The 17,663-nt window shown below is 37.7% G+C and overlaps 1 protein-coding gene and 1 pseudogene across 1 annotated transcript; one reads left to right on the top strand and one right to left on the bottom strand.

Annotated features, from left to right (window-relative positions):
* Positions 1-980: 980 nt before the first annotated feature.
* LOC127648152 (homeobox even-skipped homolog protein 1-like) lies at positions 981-2,059 on the bottom strand (annotated as a pseudogene).
* Positions 2,060-15,878: 13,819 nt separating this feature from the next.
* On the top strand, positions 15,879-17,142 carry LOC127647996 (homeobox protein Hox-B13a-like). Its single transcript, XM_052132550.1, has 2 exons — positions 15,879-16,542; positions 16,895-17,142. Exons 1-2 carry the CDS (start codon positions 15,879-15,881, stop codon positions 17,140-17,142), a joined length of 912 nt encoding a protein of 303 aa, XP_051988510.1.
* Positions 17,143-17,663: the final 521 nt, after the last annotated feature.

Genomic DNA, 17,663 nt, shown 5'->3' on the forward strand with positions numbered 1-17,663 from the left:
GTCTGGGAAGCTTAGGAGTCTCAGACACTGCTCTGTCCACCTGTTGATGTTTTGTCTGGTCACAAGCTATTTGTTTTTAGATTTTCAAGATCATAATTCAGCAGGTTGTGTCTAGGATTGAGTATAATGACAGGAGCTTTGTGTCTGTAATTTAATAAGTGGTCTTTTAGATTACAGTGCTGGCTGGTCAACAGGTTGGTTTAAAAGGATAACAAAAGTCTTGGTTTAAATTACTGGGAGACTGTCAAGGCATGATGCCAGTAATAGGCAGGAAATTTGTATTGTTTTCAGTCCTTCCACATTGCCCCATTGTTTATATTTAGTTTATCTGCCAAAGAATAATAAAAAAATAAAAAGTTAAATGTTTACATAAATATTTTAATAGTCAGATTTGTCATATATATTTTAAGGAAATAAGCAAAACCATAAAATATTACAATAAGAAAAATATCAAAACCACAGACAGAATTGTAGGTAACCTACATCTCTCAATTGACTCTATCTAGATTCTGAATTCCTACAGTACGAATACAGATGCACTGATACAGTTGCCTTAAAGTCAATAAAAAATGCCATTTGCGACCTATGTTACTTTTGTAATGTAATGTATTTCTAATTGAAACAGGATATACTCAACGATAAAAAATGTAGAGTTTTATTTTATCCATCAGGATTGATTGGAATGTGAAAAGTGGGCATTACATTACTAGAATGCTGAAACAATTCAGTAGTTATTTAGCCATTGGTTAACATTATCCAATAACCTGCAAGGTTGTCAGTAGAAAAGGGAGGTTGTTTCAGAGGACTTATTACATTTTGATTAGAAGATCATGAAGACATACATATTTTTCTTGGGAGTAACATGCACCAATGAACCATTTGCAGTTAGTCCAGGAATGTGCTTTAAGAAAGTCCTTTTTTATTTAATTTTGACTTTAACATGTCATCCTCTTCACAGAGACAGAGTCACCTTTTCCCTATTATCCTGAAGCACTGCCAAAGGTTTTGGGCTGCGTGCCTGTCCTAGCCCCATGGCTCCCCCTCTAGCTTTAAACAGTTGATCCGGTCTCCAGTGCAAGCAGTGGGGACAGGGGCATCCTACAGTATGGTGCATTGTCTGGACTGGGGAGTAGAGAGCCGGCTGTGGAAGTCCACCTAGCCAGGTCGAGGGAGGGAGTGGCAAAGTGTCCATTGCCCTTGTAGTAGCGCTGTAAGGGCTTGAGAAACTGGAGATGCTGCCCATGCCCAGATGAGAATATAGATGAAGAGGTATGTGGGGTAGCATGGGGTAGGGCAGTCCCGCTGCCGCCTGACTCACCATGAAAGCACATAGGTTTGGATCCAGTGAATTGGGCCAGTGCAGACTGTGACGCTGCCGTTTGTCCTTCATCCTTCGGTTCTGGAACCAGACCTACAATGTAATGGTAAGGGGTTCAGTGAAGGACAATGCATGTTGGTGGGCTTAGGTGTGTAGTAGTGTTCCATTTCAGCAGGGACAGATATCTGGTCTCTGATTTTTAGACCCAGTGAGTTGAGTAGGCCTACTTTGTTTTGTCTGTAACCCTCACACAAAAAACAACCTTCACAAATATATACATGTAGTGATGTCTTTCATTGATAGTAGAAACTCATAATAGTAGTAGTCAGTCTCTTAAGATATTAATTATTTTATTGCCACTTTTACAGGAAAATGCATATTTAAATGCACTTAAAATGTTGCTTGGTGGTCTTGAGAAACTTTTGTTGGACCAATTCTACACGTGATTAAAAAGGTCTACATCATGAATTAGCCTACCTTTATCGTGGTCTCGGGCAACTTGAGCGCTGCCGCCAGTTCACATCGTCTGGGTCGAGACACATAACTTTCTTTGCAGTATTCTTGCTCAAGACGACTCAGCTGCTCCCGTGTGAAAGCAGTCCTGTGCCGGCGACTCTGGTCTATCCCGTTCAGCAGTGAAACACGAGGACAATCTTCTTCTCCTTGGTCACTGTCAGCATGAGCAACAGTAGACACTGGCGACTCCCTGCCCTCTGCTACTGAAAAGTGAACATTAGGCATTCGTTGACTGCATAGATTTCTATACCATTGAAACTGTGAGAGATATTTCAGGGTCCCCTCTCATCGTAAAATTCGTGCAAGATTCGTACATTTTGCAGGCATTCAAAACTAATATATGATACAAAACCTTAAGTTAATACAAATATGTTACACTGATAATATTGGCAGATTGATATTGGCTATATAGTGAGCCATACCAAGACAAATATTACTTAAATGGGTGTCGGTGTGAAACGACAGATGGTGGCATGAAGGCCGCGTTTTCAATTTCTCTACAAATTAAAAATCGACTTTACTCCCCAAAAACTGCTGATAAAATATGCATCTTGTACTCACACATTTTATAGTTGATATCCACGTCCACTCGTCCACGAATGACCGATAGTAGGCCTAATCCAAATATTTCCCAAGTGGATTTTCACAGGCTTCTCATTATCCACGAAATGGTCCAGGACCAGGCCCCCAAAAAGGAAAGAATTATCTCTTTATACCGCCTGTCTTCAGAGCCAAGTTCGTTTATGAGGGGAAAGATGACTTGTTTTTGTAGTCGCTGTCCGCTGTCCACCCCTTCCCCCTCCCCGGTCTGCATCTTTCAGGTCGTCCCATCTTGTACTAATGAGAGGCGCGCTCTATCCGCCAAGGCGCCGCCTGGGCGCGCGTACAAAGGGAGGTGTCAAATTGTCTTTGGTCTTCGACTGGCCTTTGTACTTTTGTTATGGAGTATTAAGATCGACCTCCCTTTGCGTACTGTCACAGTGGCTTCCCTGTTGAGATAGGCCAACCCTGATTGTTCCGTGGCGTTTGATGTTTGTATTTTTGGAAGTCAATCATTAGAATCCTAATGTCTTTAAATTGCAGAGGTCCACATTTTATAAAAGAGATGAAAGCATTTCAGAAGCAGTACAAAGGCTTATGTCATCTATGATGTTGGCACGTGAGATTAAGTTTTGAAAATATAAAAAATCCCTGAGCAAAATCGAACATTTATTATAGAAATAATCCGGTTTCCAGAATGCTGGCATTGCTTGCACTTTCTTGCACGAACAATCAAATTGGTCTTTTACTTTCAGGCTAGGATCAAACAATCAAACACGAACAATCAAATTGGTCTTTTACTTTCAGGCTAGGATAGGGGCTAAAAAAACTGTGCAATCCAATTTGCATGTCAAATGTTCCAATTCACAGCCGATACGAGTTGTATAAATTGATCCGTCAGTATTGAACACATGTATAATCTATAGAGAGATCTATAATCAAAGTATGTTAATAAAAGCTTGTTATTTATTGTAGTTATATTTGTGGTTTCATCATCCATTTAATAAAGCAAATGAGACACAATGTCGCTGTTTGAGGAATCGGTTTGATTGACAGGATGATCTCGTCATGGTTGCCTGACCGCAATATAGGAAGATACTTCCTATATTAGTTTTTTCAGCCTTTTATTTTTCCCTTAAATATTACATTATATGTACCTTGAATCAAATGAAATGGAAAGTAGCATTCAAGGTTTGACAGTTTTATGCTTTCCAAGTCACTGCAGAATAGTGAGATGAACTGGCATTAAAACACAAACTATTCAACTGCACAACATTTTAAATGTAAACTTTCATAATTTATAAACAGAAGAGAGGTGTTTAAACTTACTTGACCACATATGTAAGTCTGCACGTCGTTCGCTCTGTATTTCCAATACATATCACCATGGACTGTCACATATAACAGCTGCCAGCATATATTAAAAAAAGAGGCTATCCCAGAATAAATGCTTCCATTCCTGGCTCTCCAGATATCAAACTGATCGATGGTTGTATTGTTATACATCACTGCTTTGATCATTTGTCTGTTGGGGAAAGGCTCCGCCGTGGCTGTAATATACCTGTAGACTGGCGCATATATCACATATAGGTGACAGAAATTGCACATTTATGTACAGACCAACTTCTGTCGCCTGTAAGGCACTGTAAAAACTACGGGAAATGTTTTGTCTGCGCTGTGAATTTGAGGGTATATGATGATTTTACTAAACCTCACACTATCTGATTTGATAGTTAGTCATTAGCGTTTAATTCAATGCAAATCACGACAACATTGGCTGATTATGACTTTATAAACAATATTTTTTTTCGCACTATTACTCACACACCGTTTTGGTATGGAAGCAATTTTACTAAAATGTATTTGAAAAAATGCAGCATACGTTTTAACGCACCTACATTTACTGTACACACTTATTCCAATGCTTCTGTGCCTGAGAGAGTGTTGGACTTCAGAATCGGAAGACCATGACTCCAGCCCAGCCAACCACCCAAGCTGACATGGAAACGACACTGTCATAGATGCAACAAGAAAGGACGTTTTAGGTTTATGTGTTATGCAGGGACGTGCACAGACATTCTGGGGGGCAGGGACTCAAGTGGAAAAAAGGACACTTCTTATAATTCTTTATTAAAAAATGTTTTGTCAAATGTATGCAAATTAGCGCATTTTAATTAGTTAACACCTATTTATTTGCATAACAATGTGGCGATTGTGATGACGTTATTAGACACACATTTTACTGTATGCACTGGCAGTGTCTCCATTAAGTACAGTATTAGCCTGTGTGGCTATGATATATTGCCTTAGCTAAACTTTAGCTAACTAATTACATTAGCTAGTAGCTCATGAGTCATGCAAGTTAGCAAGACACAAGTTAACTATATTTGTCTTTTGGCTAATTAGCTGTAAAGTCGAGGCACTGGTAACTTAGTCTTTTTTTCATCACCACTCACCTCCACACACAAGCCAAGAAAAACACAACTGGGATAGGAGCTGGGAGGGGCTGCTGCCAGCCCGTCTGTCTGTCTGTGTATTTGATGTGCCAATGAGTGCTGCACTGCTGCGCAGAGACACGGAGGGAGAGAGGGAGGGAATCGGAACTTGACAAAGTATAATCTCCTGACCTGATATTTTGCTTTTTAATTCAATACATATATTTGTTTGACAGGGGAGCTGTGCGCAAACAGGAATAAATAAAAAAATAAATAACAAAACCACCCCAGAAAAAGGGCACTTTCTCTTGAGGAAGAAAAAGGGCAGGTGCTCAAGCCCCCTTTGATGTCTATGTACATGCCTGTGTGTTTGTTAAGGTTAGCATATGTCTGTTTTGTTCACCTCTCATTTGCTTTTAGGACACTGTTGGTAGGTTTAGGTTAGGGAGGTACATTTTACCTATTAAAACCTCTAATATTCAATTTAAACATCTAGTATGATTACTACTGCATTTCACTCGCTTTTGGCACTGGACAGTTCACTAGAAAACTGCAGCGAAATGTGTTATGAAACATAATTGTTTTGAAAAAATGTTGTCATCATGGTCACCTAATGTTAATAAGATCAGGCTGGACACATCATCACCATTTACACCTGGTTGTAATATGCAACCAGGTGTGTTGCGATTTGGAGGGTAGGGTCCCTGATTTAATGATGGTGGACTGCAATGCAGTCACCTTGTTACTGCTACTGCTAATGGCAAAAAAGTTAAAGAAACAGCATGAAAAAAATCGGTGCATTGTTTAATCCAGTTACACTTACATTCAATCTATAACAAATGTGGTGTTTTTGGCAGAATTCTCAGTTATGTTAGTGGATTATTAACTGAGCTGTGCGTGCTTCTCATCTATGTCTCTGCATGTTGATATCAGTCATACTGGAGCAGTACCCTGAAGTTTTTGTGTATATGTGCGTTTCCGGTTGGATGTTTATTTCCTTCCTAAACTGTACATTACCAATACAGCTCAAAATACTTTTTTTTTAGCTCAGCAGTTGACTGATAAGTGGTTAGGCAGTGCTTCACTGCTGTTCAAATGCATTCAAACAAATGCATGAAAATTCGTACAAATTTTACGAGTTGGCTGTTTCAGATTTGTACATACGAGTTCGTTTGTACAAATTTGTACGATTTCATCACGTGTGCAAAACTCATGCTTACTTCCACATTAGACATCTGGGCATTTGCACAAGGCTTTAAGGACATGCTTCTTAAAATTATACCCTCACCAAACTCCTAATCTAAACTTAACCAATCAATAATGTGTGTAAACATGATAGGAAGCTGTTGTGTGTGGCAGAACAAATAATTGTCACATATTAGATGAAAATGATTTCCAGCGATGTCACTGGTTAGTGAAAGCCGTACAAATTCATATGAGTGCAGTCGACCAATATCATACAAATTAGCCAAATTTAGAAAAGTCATATGAATCCTTACAGTTTCCCCATGAGAGTGTGCAGACTACAAGCCTGATGTGTGTTTTCGATACCCTCCAGATGTGGCAAAAATGCATTTGACCACACAAAAGCCTTTCAATGAGCTAAATGAACAGTTTGAAACTGCACAGTTTTAAAAAGAATCGGACAGCGTGTAAGCTATTTATTGTCAAAAGACCAAGGAATTTTTTGTGCCTGATATCAACATGTAGTGACAGATGAGAAGCAGGCAGAGCTCAGTTAATACAGGTAGGGTAAAATGGGCAAAGTGGGGCACTTTTGGAAACTGTAATGATTTTTATCTATTTATGGAAATATACATCTCAATTGGGGATCAAGCTTTAACTTTCCCACTCTAACCGATGAGTAATACCATATTCACTCCAATAAAATAGCATAGAATTCTGTTGGAATGTTACGTTTGTGCCTAAATTTACCTGCAAGAAAGCCTTGTGTGCATCCTCATGCTTTAATTCCTCCTCGCCCTGCAATGCAGTTAGCAGGGGAAAATAGATGAAAATACCCCTCTTAAGAACACTGTGCATTTACTTTCAATCAAATCAAATCAAATCACTTTATTGTGATTTCTTAATTTCGACATATGTAGATATATGTTTAGTCTTAATAGGATGATGATGCATCATCCAATATATTTTCATAGAGAATAAATATAAACTTTTGCTAATTAAGTGGTCATCGGACAAAAATTTGAAATTATACCCCATGATTTTTACTGGGGTGAGATGACCACCTACCTGGGACAAGAAGCCCCCAGGGTAAACTTGTAAAAACACATATTAGATCAACAATAGTACCTCAAATATTGTCTCAACTAGTCAAACAGAGTTGTCTGAATGAACAATTTCATGTTGAACCGTGTTGCTGATGTGTGAGTTCACAGCATGATGTTGGGAGCTCATCTTTTAACTTAATGAGGTTTGTTGATTGTCACCGTTATTGAGGTTTGTGTGTTAATGATTGAGGTCTATTCTGTGTCTACATCAAACAATTGTTCATACCACCGTCTCACGATATACCTCTCCCTTCAGAGGCATTGATTGCTGGTAATTTCATATAAAAGTACTTTAAATGATGACAAAATAAAAGTTCTCACAATGTGAGTTGTCAGTTGCCTGAACTAGAAATGATTAGTTCTCTCAACAAATTGATTGCATTTAGTGAACAAACAAATTCACATTGACTAAAGCAATATTACTGAGGACAATTATTCAAACGTTATTGAGAGAACCCAAAAATCTTACTGCATCATGTTGCATTGAATTTTTATGTTTGCTCAACGACTCTTTTTTACAGTGCAGTGTCATCTGATTTAACAGAATGTATAAAATACATCTGACATAATTCTTATTGATTTTTGGTCATATATTGTTGCCACAATAATTGAGTAACTGAATAATGACAATCAAATCTCAAATAACAATCACAGTCAAAGATATTCACCTGAAAAGTAACTTTATTCTATGAATTATGTACAGTAAATACCTATGAATATATACATTTTAAGACCCCCAAATGTTTAATTGAAGGGATGTCCTAATAGCAATACAATGAACTGAGATTAATTTCCACTCATAATCAATAGTAAAGATGTTTGAAATGTACATCTTATTCCTGGAATTATTTAACAATTACCCCATACATTATAGAAAAGGGTGTAACTTTACCTTTCACAAATCTCCACAAATCTAAATACATGACTGTGTCCACAAAGGCCCCACTAACAAATATAGTATATCAAAGATCACTATTTTCCAATTACACAGATTGGAAAACTGCATAACAGGCTTCTGAATGGGGCAGACCTCAATCATCCAAATGAGTTATGAATGCACCAACGAAGTGTCCACTACACTGTGGATGTGGCCGACATTAGCCATTGTTTTGACAGATAGGCTACAGTCTTGCCTGATACTCAGTCAATATCCACCTCCCTTGAATATGCTCAGTTTAAAAAACGGTGAGCGTTGCGGAAGCCTGTTGTTGCGAATAACTCAAAAGACAGAGTACATTTTCCTCGTGCATGTCGATCTTAGCAATTGTTCTAATTTATTGTTTAACGTTTCACCCTGGAAACGATGCTTTTTGAAGAACGGCTCGTTCTTGGTATTAAAAACAGGGCTTATAAGCTTCACCTGCCTGCTTCAAATGGGTACTATATCCTTCAAAGCTCATTGTCGGCAGAACGCAGACAGCCTTATACATTAACATTAACTCTCACGTGGATACACTGAGGATATTCCTCAATCCTCAGAGTTTAGTCCCAACCCTGCTCCAGTACACCCGGCTATAATTTCTTAAATAATTCGGATATGTCTGTGCGTGTGCGTGCGTGCGTGTGTGTGTGTGTGTGTGTGTGTGTGTGTGTGTGTGTGTGTGTGTGTGTGTGTGTGTGTGTGTGTGTGTGTGTGTGTGTGTGTGTGTGTGTGTGTGTTTTAGAGCTGGTGTCTTTAGGGTGTGTTTGATTAGACGTTTTCTCTTGATTAGATAAATTGAACTCTATGGTAATGTGGATCTCAAGGGGCACATACTTTCTGTGGAATTTACATTGTAAATTACCCCAGAATTACTCTAAAATCCATTGAGAAGTCTACAGCAGTTGCAAGAACTGTTTAGACCAATCTGGGGTTAGAAAACATTTTATATGTAGCACATGTCATAGTATTAAATTAGGTATAACTAATGACAGTTATATAGGACGAATATAAAACATTCGAAGGTTACAAAACCTGGTATAAAACATGCAAGCCAATATTTTACCTATAGAACAAACAGCGATACATTGAATAGAGTCTCGTTTCGTTAATGTTAGGCTATAGATCTGCGATAGGCCTATCTGTAATGTTTTGAACATTGACATTTGAACGCAAGTTCTTGGAAATATTTTTGCCAGTATGTTGGATCAAAAAAATATTAATTGCACGTACAAAACAAGAAATAAATGCCAGTCGGAATAGTTTTTTTTTTCAGCATGTCATTGTTAATAAATTTCTTATCAGTATATGAATCCGACCTTTGTTTTAGGCTATTCACGATTTAAATGCAGATCGATGATCATAATTGTTCCAGCTCATTGAGACATTTCAGAAACACATTATTTAATCGACTGTTTATGCTATATATATATATATATATATATATATATATATATATATATATATATATATATATGCATAAACAGTCGTAAGCACATAAAAAAATTCTGAAAGTTTCTATATATAAACAAGCGTTTAACTCATCTATACATTACGCATCTCTTCTTTCTTGAACCCAGAGCGTCAGAAATTTGTATTTTGCTTGGTAAACTGATTTATTTGTTTCCCATAATGTAATAAATACAGTAGGCAAACATGTCCAAGTGTTGCAAGTCGAAACAGACAGCCTGCTTTAATCTGCAAGAATTTAGTCTTCTGGGTTTTCCTAAAGAGAACATGCATTGATAGTGTGAAGTTTTAGTGTGTAGACTTTTTCTGAATGTTAAAATGTATTTTGCATTGTTATAACTGTTATTATTATTTTAAATGAATTCATAAATTAAAAATAATAGATAAGTAAAAAAGAAAGAAAGAAAAGGAAATAAGTAAAAAGACAGATTTTTGGGGACGACTACGAGTGTATGAAGTGGTGATATGATTTCTGTAGATAACTGCACAAATATAATTCTTAGTTAGTGGAGAAAATTATATTTAAGGAATAAAATAGAAAAAAAATAAGTTGTAGCCTATAACAAATAATGCGCTGGCGTGTGGCGTGCGGCGAGCCTTAAAACCGGCCATATATTGCTCATGTCATCATCACGTCACCATGTCACCATATTTCTATAGAAATACTCCCTCTCAAATCACATCCTCTTCCTTTCTGGCACCCATGGGCGATCTGGGTCCAACCGCAATGTTATGCAGCATTGCTGTCACCGTTTCAATTGCACAACACTTTAGAGGAACAAAGAGCTGCACACCAGATTCCGATTCAAGTTGATTTATTGCCATAAAACAGTTTTACATTGCCAAGCATATGTATACATACAAACACGTGTATACACACATTCACACAATTTGAATCCAAATACAATATCTTGAATAGCATGGAATAAAATGGTTTATAAAATAAAAGGGGTTTATATTTAGCCATTTATGTTTGTTATTTTCCTTTTTTCACGTTTCCACTTGGTGGTTCTGTCTCACTGGTTGCCATTTTGTCATGGCAGGACTTCAAATCCTTCAGCCAGGTTGGAGCTTGGAGCTTGGTTGGGTTTCTCCTAGCTGGCATTGGGGTACTTATGCGATTTCAAGTTTGATTGGGCACACCCCCGCTTAATTGGGAAATGTCTCCTATGCGCAGCTTCCATCTCCCTGTTGTGCGCTCTTATAATACTTCTAACTCTGTAATAGTTAGGCCTACTATAATAAATTACTAAGTGAGTAATCATTGTCGTTGACGTTGCCAAGACCATTGCATAATCCATGTTCTTCTCTATGGGAGATGAGGGGCACAGCATGTCTCCAAAGAGGACATCCTCCATCCTTTGTATGGACACATAAGCATTCAAGAGTCCAATGCCTATATTCACCTTAGAATCGGTCTCATTTTCCCCTTGCTATACAGTAATCTGACGTCCATTAAACCACCCCTGTGCAATGTATACGAGCCTTCTTGATATACTTACTGTCTTTTTGAATGTAAATATTTTCAAACGGCACACGTTAACCATCGCTTTATACATCAAACTTTCACATAAGATAAAGATGGATGTTTGTACCTTTATTTGTAGCTTTTTCATCTTTACTCCTTACGCATCCTCGGAGGACAGACCTTGAGGTCACTCATTAAGTACAATGGCGCTTCGGAAAACATTCAAGGTGTCCTGGCCTGAGTAGGAAGGGGATTTTACTGGGTGGAATTCTGTGTGGGTCATAATTTGTTACGTGTGGTCAACTGCCGCACTCAATTAATATTACACATTTTTATTTTTGTTATTCAATTAGTGATTCAATGTCCTGGTCAATCATCTGCTGGTCAACTTAAAGAGCAAACGACTGTAGAACTGCAATAGGTAGGTTAAAGTAATGCCATTGCCTCTGATGATATTACATACATGAACAGTAACAGTACAGCCCTAAATGGGGTTGCTTGGGGACAGAGGGTATGTATGCATAAGAGAGAGAGAGAGAGAGAGAGAGAGAGAGAGTATGTGTGTGTGTATACAGCTCTGTAAAAAAGTATAAGAGACCACTGCATAATTATCAGTTTCTCTAGATCTACTATTTATAGCTATGTGTTTGAGTAAAATGACATTTTTGTTTTATTCTATATATAAGTACTGACAATATTTCTCCCAAATTTCAAATAAAAATATTGTCATTCTGTGCATTTATTTGCAGAAAATGACAACTGGCCAAAATAAAAAAAAGATGCAGTGTTTTCAGACTTTGAATAATGCATATTCATTTTTAAATGACACAATATTAATGTTTTAACTTAGGAAGAGTTCTGAAATCAATATGTTATGTGTCTTGGCTCGCTCTCTACCAGTCTTTCACATTGCTGTTGGGTGACATTATGCCACTCTTGGCACACACATTCAAGCAGCTCGGGTTTGTTTGATGGCTTGTGGCCATCCGTCTTCCTTTTGATCTCATTCCAGAGGTTTTCAGTGGGGTTCAGGTCTGGAGATTGCCATGACAGGGTCTTGATCCGGTGCTCCTCCATCCACACCTTGATTGACCTGGCTGTGTTGGGGAACATTGTCAGAGCAGAAGGAAGCCAGTTTTCTTCCAGGATAACCTTGTACGTGGCTTGATTCATGCTTTGCTGAAGCACCCCCAGATCATCACAGATCCTCCACCTGGTCATCTAATGTTAGCCGGAGACCTGGAGATGCCTTCAAGCCACAGTGTCTCGCACCCATTGGGAAATTTGGTGGAGCATTGGTGAGATCTGGGGGTGCTTCAGTGAGGCTGGAATCGGGCAGATTCATCTTTGTGAAGGACGCATGAATCAAGCCACGTACAAGGTTATCCTGGAAGAAAACTTGCTTCCTTCTGCGCTGACAATTTTCCCCAACTCTGAGGATTGTTTTCTCCAGCAGGACAATGCTCCATGCCACACAGAAGTCTTCCTAAGTTAAAACATTGGTATTGTATTGTTTAAAATGAATATTAACTTGTTTTCTTTGCATTATTGAGGTCTGAAAACACTATGATATTTTGACCAGTTGTCATTTTATGCAAATAAATGCTCTAAATGACAATATTTTTATTTGAAATTTGGGAGAAATATTGTCAGTACTTATATATAGAATAAAACAAAAATGTTAATTTTACTCAAACACATACTTATAAATAGTAAATCCAGAGAAACTGATCATTTTGCAGTGGTCTATTTTACAGAGCTGTATATAATGCGGGATCACTTTGTGTGAAATAAATATCATTTTTAACAATGTCATAGGCCTTAAAGTTTATTCATTTTCTGTTATAACATATATGTAAATGCGCTCATGTGGCATGGATAATATAGTTTAAAACGATACCAACACTATTTTCCATATAGGGTGTACATTGGCTTTGTGCTAATCAAAGTGCGTTACAGTTTATTTTGTGTCCATTATGAAATGTTAAATAATGAGGAAGATTCGTTTAAGTCACACACAGTAGACGAGTGGTCTGAGTCTGACACTCATTTGTACTATTTTTTTATGTATTTTTTTGCAGTACGGATGAAGTACAAGTTGTTACTATTACAAATGTCGGGAAACCCATCCCGTTTCATTATGCTAAACCCCTCTCACCAATAGCATTAAGAAACCATAAATAAATAAATTAAAAAATAAATAAATAACTATCATGAGAGAAGCTAATTGTTGTCTATGTGTTCACTTTTGAAAATAAAATTAAACGCACAAAATGCATGATGTCAAAATGCACCCATGCTTTACAGGTCTTTTCATGAGATGACGCTGTAATGTCTCATTATTAAACATGGCTACACATAATTTAAATATCATAAATAGCATCGCCAATAATAATGTTTATTCTAAACCATTTATTATAGTATGAGAAACGTCTCAAAGGGGGCTTTGTGAACTCTGTAAACACTACGATTTACTAGAAAGAGAGAAAATAAACGGTGTAATACTTGCCAATGCATTTGCTAAACGTGCGACAAGAACGTTCTTGTTGTTCTTGTGCATGGACAAAGAGCTAATTTAGTCTGCGCATGTTTTCCTTTGTGTAAACTTAAATAGTTGGGTTTAAAAACTTTGACATTTCACTTTGTACCTTCCGTTTTCCTTTCTAGAAATAGATTTTGAGATTATGAATTCCTATATCAGAACAAGGTAAACTTAGCGCCATACTTGAATATTAATTTTGTGTCTGAAGATAAATTATTCTGAAAAGACTGTCCACACAGCTGTTATAAGATCCATTGTGGTTTCTTACATGTGGACAGGACCTTTGACAATTAAAGCATTAAGTCATGCATGCATTTACAATTGCTGCCTAGCGCAATCATAACGTGTTGTGAGGCTGTTACTCAGCACTGACCAATCATAGAATGGCGCATGTCTTGAATGAAGTTACAACTGTGCAATGGCAGCATGGTTATACATTCATTCACATCTCTATTGATGGTTCATAGTATTTAAAGAGCCTGAAAATCAGACACTAGTTGTTGACTTAATTCAGGACTTTGAATTTCTGTTGAAAGTGACTTAATTCTTCCGAAACATGTCAGCTTGAGACATTTCTCTGAAAGGGCAGTTTTGTTTGACTGTAGGCTGGTTTATCCTTTACATGCGTGCGCTTTTGATACCAATCTCAATTCAGACACCTTGAACTTGGATAGTTTGCCTAAGGAGGGACTGCGTCTATCACTGTCTCCTAAACAAGCCCTTCAGGGAGGGCTGTACTATAGTCCCTTTAAACATGGCCTTGACCTTGAGGGCCTTGCCTGACCTTTATACAAAGACGACTGTCTGGGGAGGTGTGTGTAGGACGGACAATTAAATGGGACGCCTCTTGCTATTTCCTCTAAACAGTTTACACGTTTAAAATGCAAGTGCATTTTTTTTTTACATATAGTTTATTTTTATTTCCATGTACATTTAGAACAAATGCTTACATCTCTCTTTCTTGCTCTTTTGGAGGTATTTGGTCTTAGTGTTTTAGTGATGTTGTTAGATCTTGTTCTCTGGATCACATGAACAAATAATTAAATACCGATTGCACATTTCTTTTTTGAAGTGAAATCTTGAGGTTTGTGGTCATAACACTGCCATTTTTTTTTTTTTTTACTGTTTTAGTGATAGCCTCAAGCCACTGAAACTCTGACTCTGAATTTGTCGCATAAACCCTTGACATCTCTCCCTTTTTTAATAATAATAATAATATTAATAATAATGTTCATAATTTGCTAATTATACAGCTGAAATTTCCAGTCCGCGTTTTTGAACTAACACTAAAGCTCAGAGTTTATAGGAACTTTTTAAGTAATTTTAAAACCATTTTATAATTATGTCGCCCTCTTTATATTAACTTATTCTTTTAATAGGACTTTTTATGAAAGGCTACGAGGCGATGTTCAAATATATGTATGAAACGAGTTATGATTTTCATTTTTTTATGGCGATGATAAATAATTTATACATTTGGCGCTGCTGATTATAGGCCTTTAAACTGTAATGATTTAAGCGCTTTCCAACGTGTTCATGGCCAATGTATATAATCAAATAATAAATGAAAATTACACATTAAAACATTTCTATACTTGCAATGAGATGTTGGTAAAAAATGTTAGAACATTTGATGATCAGCAAGGGAGCTGAGTCTGACACGAGTATATAATCATTAATTCGTGTTGCTATAGGAAATACGCGGCTCGACACATTTAGCTCGACATAAGAACATTAATAAGAAATAAGAAAAAAAAAAAACAAAACATAACGTACATGCCTATTGATTGAAACTACATATATTGATAAAGATTTTACACTTTCTATTTTAACAAATTCTTTTAACGGTTTGGCAAACCAAACCTTAAGCTAAGACATATATAGTACTGCGAAAAATTAGCACTAAACTTGCAAACAGAGGTTGGCCAATAAGATCTGTCCTTTTAGTTTTTACTAAAAAACTAAAAACTAAAACTAAAGATGCAAAATATTACACGATGAATTCAGCAATAAAATAATGATGATGTAATTTGCTACATCAAATATATTTGTATTGCGCCTTTCAGAATTCATAGTGTTTTAAAACAGCTTTAATGGAAATCATGGCTTATATTAGACCTATTAATGCATAAACGCAATGCACCAACAAGGCAGCATTTGAAGCGCATTCATCTGGGGATTTGCAAAAAGAAAAAAAAAACTTTGACATTCTCCTGTCACTGTTTAGTTTATGCGTCACGTGGTACTCCTCCTATCCAATGAAGGCACGGCAATGCAGACTGGTCCATTGCGTCAATGCAGCTGTACGAATGTAATGAGTGTCCTGCTTCTGACTTGAGTCTTTGCAACATAATTCTCCGTCCGAATGGTGAGCGTGCTATGACCACTTCCCTGGTCCTGAATCCTCGCTGGGCGGATACGGTTATGTTTGTGTATGAAAACAACTTGGATGAGCTGAAGAACATGGAGGGTCTGGTTGGAAGCGGCAGTTTTGCGGCAAACCAGTGCAGGAATCTAATGGCCCATTCGGCTTTGAGTGGTCACCCTTCTAGCCTCGTTCACGGCTCCAGCTATCCCACTGTGGACGTATCGACTTCGAGCTCTGCAGAGTCGGGCAAACAATGCAATCCTTGCCAAACGGTTCCCCAGGCCTCATCCACCGGTCCTATACCTTATGGCTACTTTGGCAACAGCTATTATCCTTGTAGAATGGGGCGGGGTTCCCTCAAGTCCTGCACGCAGCCGAGTGCACTCAGCTACTCTGCAGATAAATACATGGACACCCCAGTCACATCTGAAGAATATCCCAGCAGGGCTAAAGAGTTTGCCTTTTACCATGGCTACCCCAGTCCCTATCAATCCATGGCCAGTTATTTGGACGTGTCAGTGGTGCAGACGCTTGGAACGGGAGAGCCGCGACACGAGAGTCTCCTGCCAATGGACAGCTACCAGCCTTGGGCTCTGGCTAACGGATGGGGAAGTCAGATGTATTGCTCCAAGGACCAGAGCCAGGCAGGCCATCTCTGGAAGTCTGCACTAGCAGGTTAGTTTCAAGCTGTCCGCATCTCAAATAAAACGAGAATGCACAAAATAAAACGACACCATCTCCGAAATAAGTTGCACTAGTCTGTCTGTAATTTAGCTTTTCTTCTCAGATATCTTCTTTTATTGAAATTTAAGTAATATTTGAAATGCTTATACATTAGTATTTTTTCAGAAGCAAGAGAAACTGTGGGATTTTATTTTATGCAGTAAACAAATACCACACGTTTACTTAAAGTCCGAAAGATCCGAAAGCCAACGAGTGCTGAGCGAAAGGAAACATTGTTGAAATGTTCATTAGGTAGACAATTACTGAGACCTTCAGTAATAAACATGTTTGTTATTCATTCCAGATGTTGTGGCCCACCAACATGACGGGGGCTCATTCCGTCGAGGTAGGAAGAAGCGGATACCGTACACAAAAGTGCAACTAAAGGAACTGGAGAAAGAATATGCTGCCAACAAATTCATCACAAAAGACAAGAGGAGAAAGATTTCATCGGCAACCAACCTATCCGAGCGGCAGATCACTATTTGGTTTCAAAACAGAAGGGTAAAGGAAAAGAAATTCATTACCAAAGTTAAGACCAGCGCGCCATAGTTCAGTCTTGAGCGCGGATGACTTCAAATGAAGGAAAGCAGCAATCGTCGCGAGGACTTTTCTTGGACTGGATCTGAATGTGCTCCCTTTTCCTGCTTATTTACATAAAAAATTAATAAATGGATGAACTTTAAAACTGATTATCTGAATTAAAGAGAAAACAGGAAAGGACAACATAGCTTGTAAATATCGCACGCGCCTGCTTATATGTAACTGTGTCCGTTTAAGGTGTTTTAGTCGTTTAGAAAAAGTGCATTTAAATGTCAGGTATGTCTTGTTGCAGTAGTCGTATCGCTCATTACTCAATACATGTCAGTACGTACGTATATACTCTGTTTATTATCGCTTGTAAATCTATATAATGCATATCTAAAAAAATTAATAAATGTGTTAACTCCATTCATTTGTTTCTTATTACGTACATAGCTTAGAGTTTTTTTTTGCATTACTTCCATCGAGCGTTCATGGTGTATTTGTACTCTTTTGTTAGTTTCCTGTAACAAAATGTCCTGTCACAAGAC

The sequence above is a fragment of the Xyrauchen texanus genome, chromosome 8 (genome assembly GCF_025860055.1).
Source record: "Xyrauchen texanus isolate HMW12.3.18 chromosome 8, RBS_HiC_50CHRs, whole genome shotgun sequence".
NCBI lineage: Eukaryota > Metazoa > Chordata > Actinopteri > Cypriniformes > Catostomidae > Xyrauchen > Xyrauchen texanus.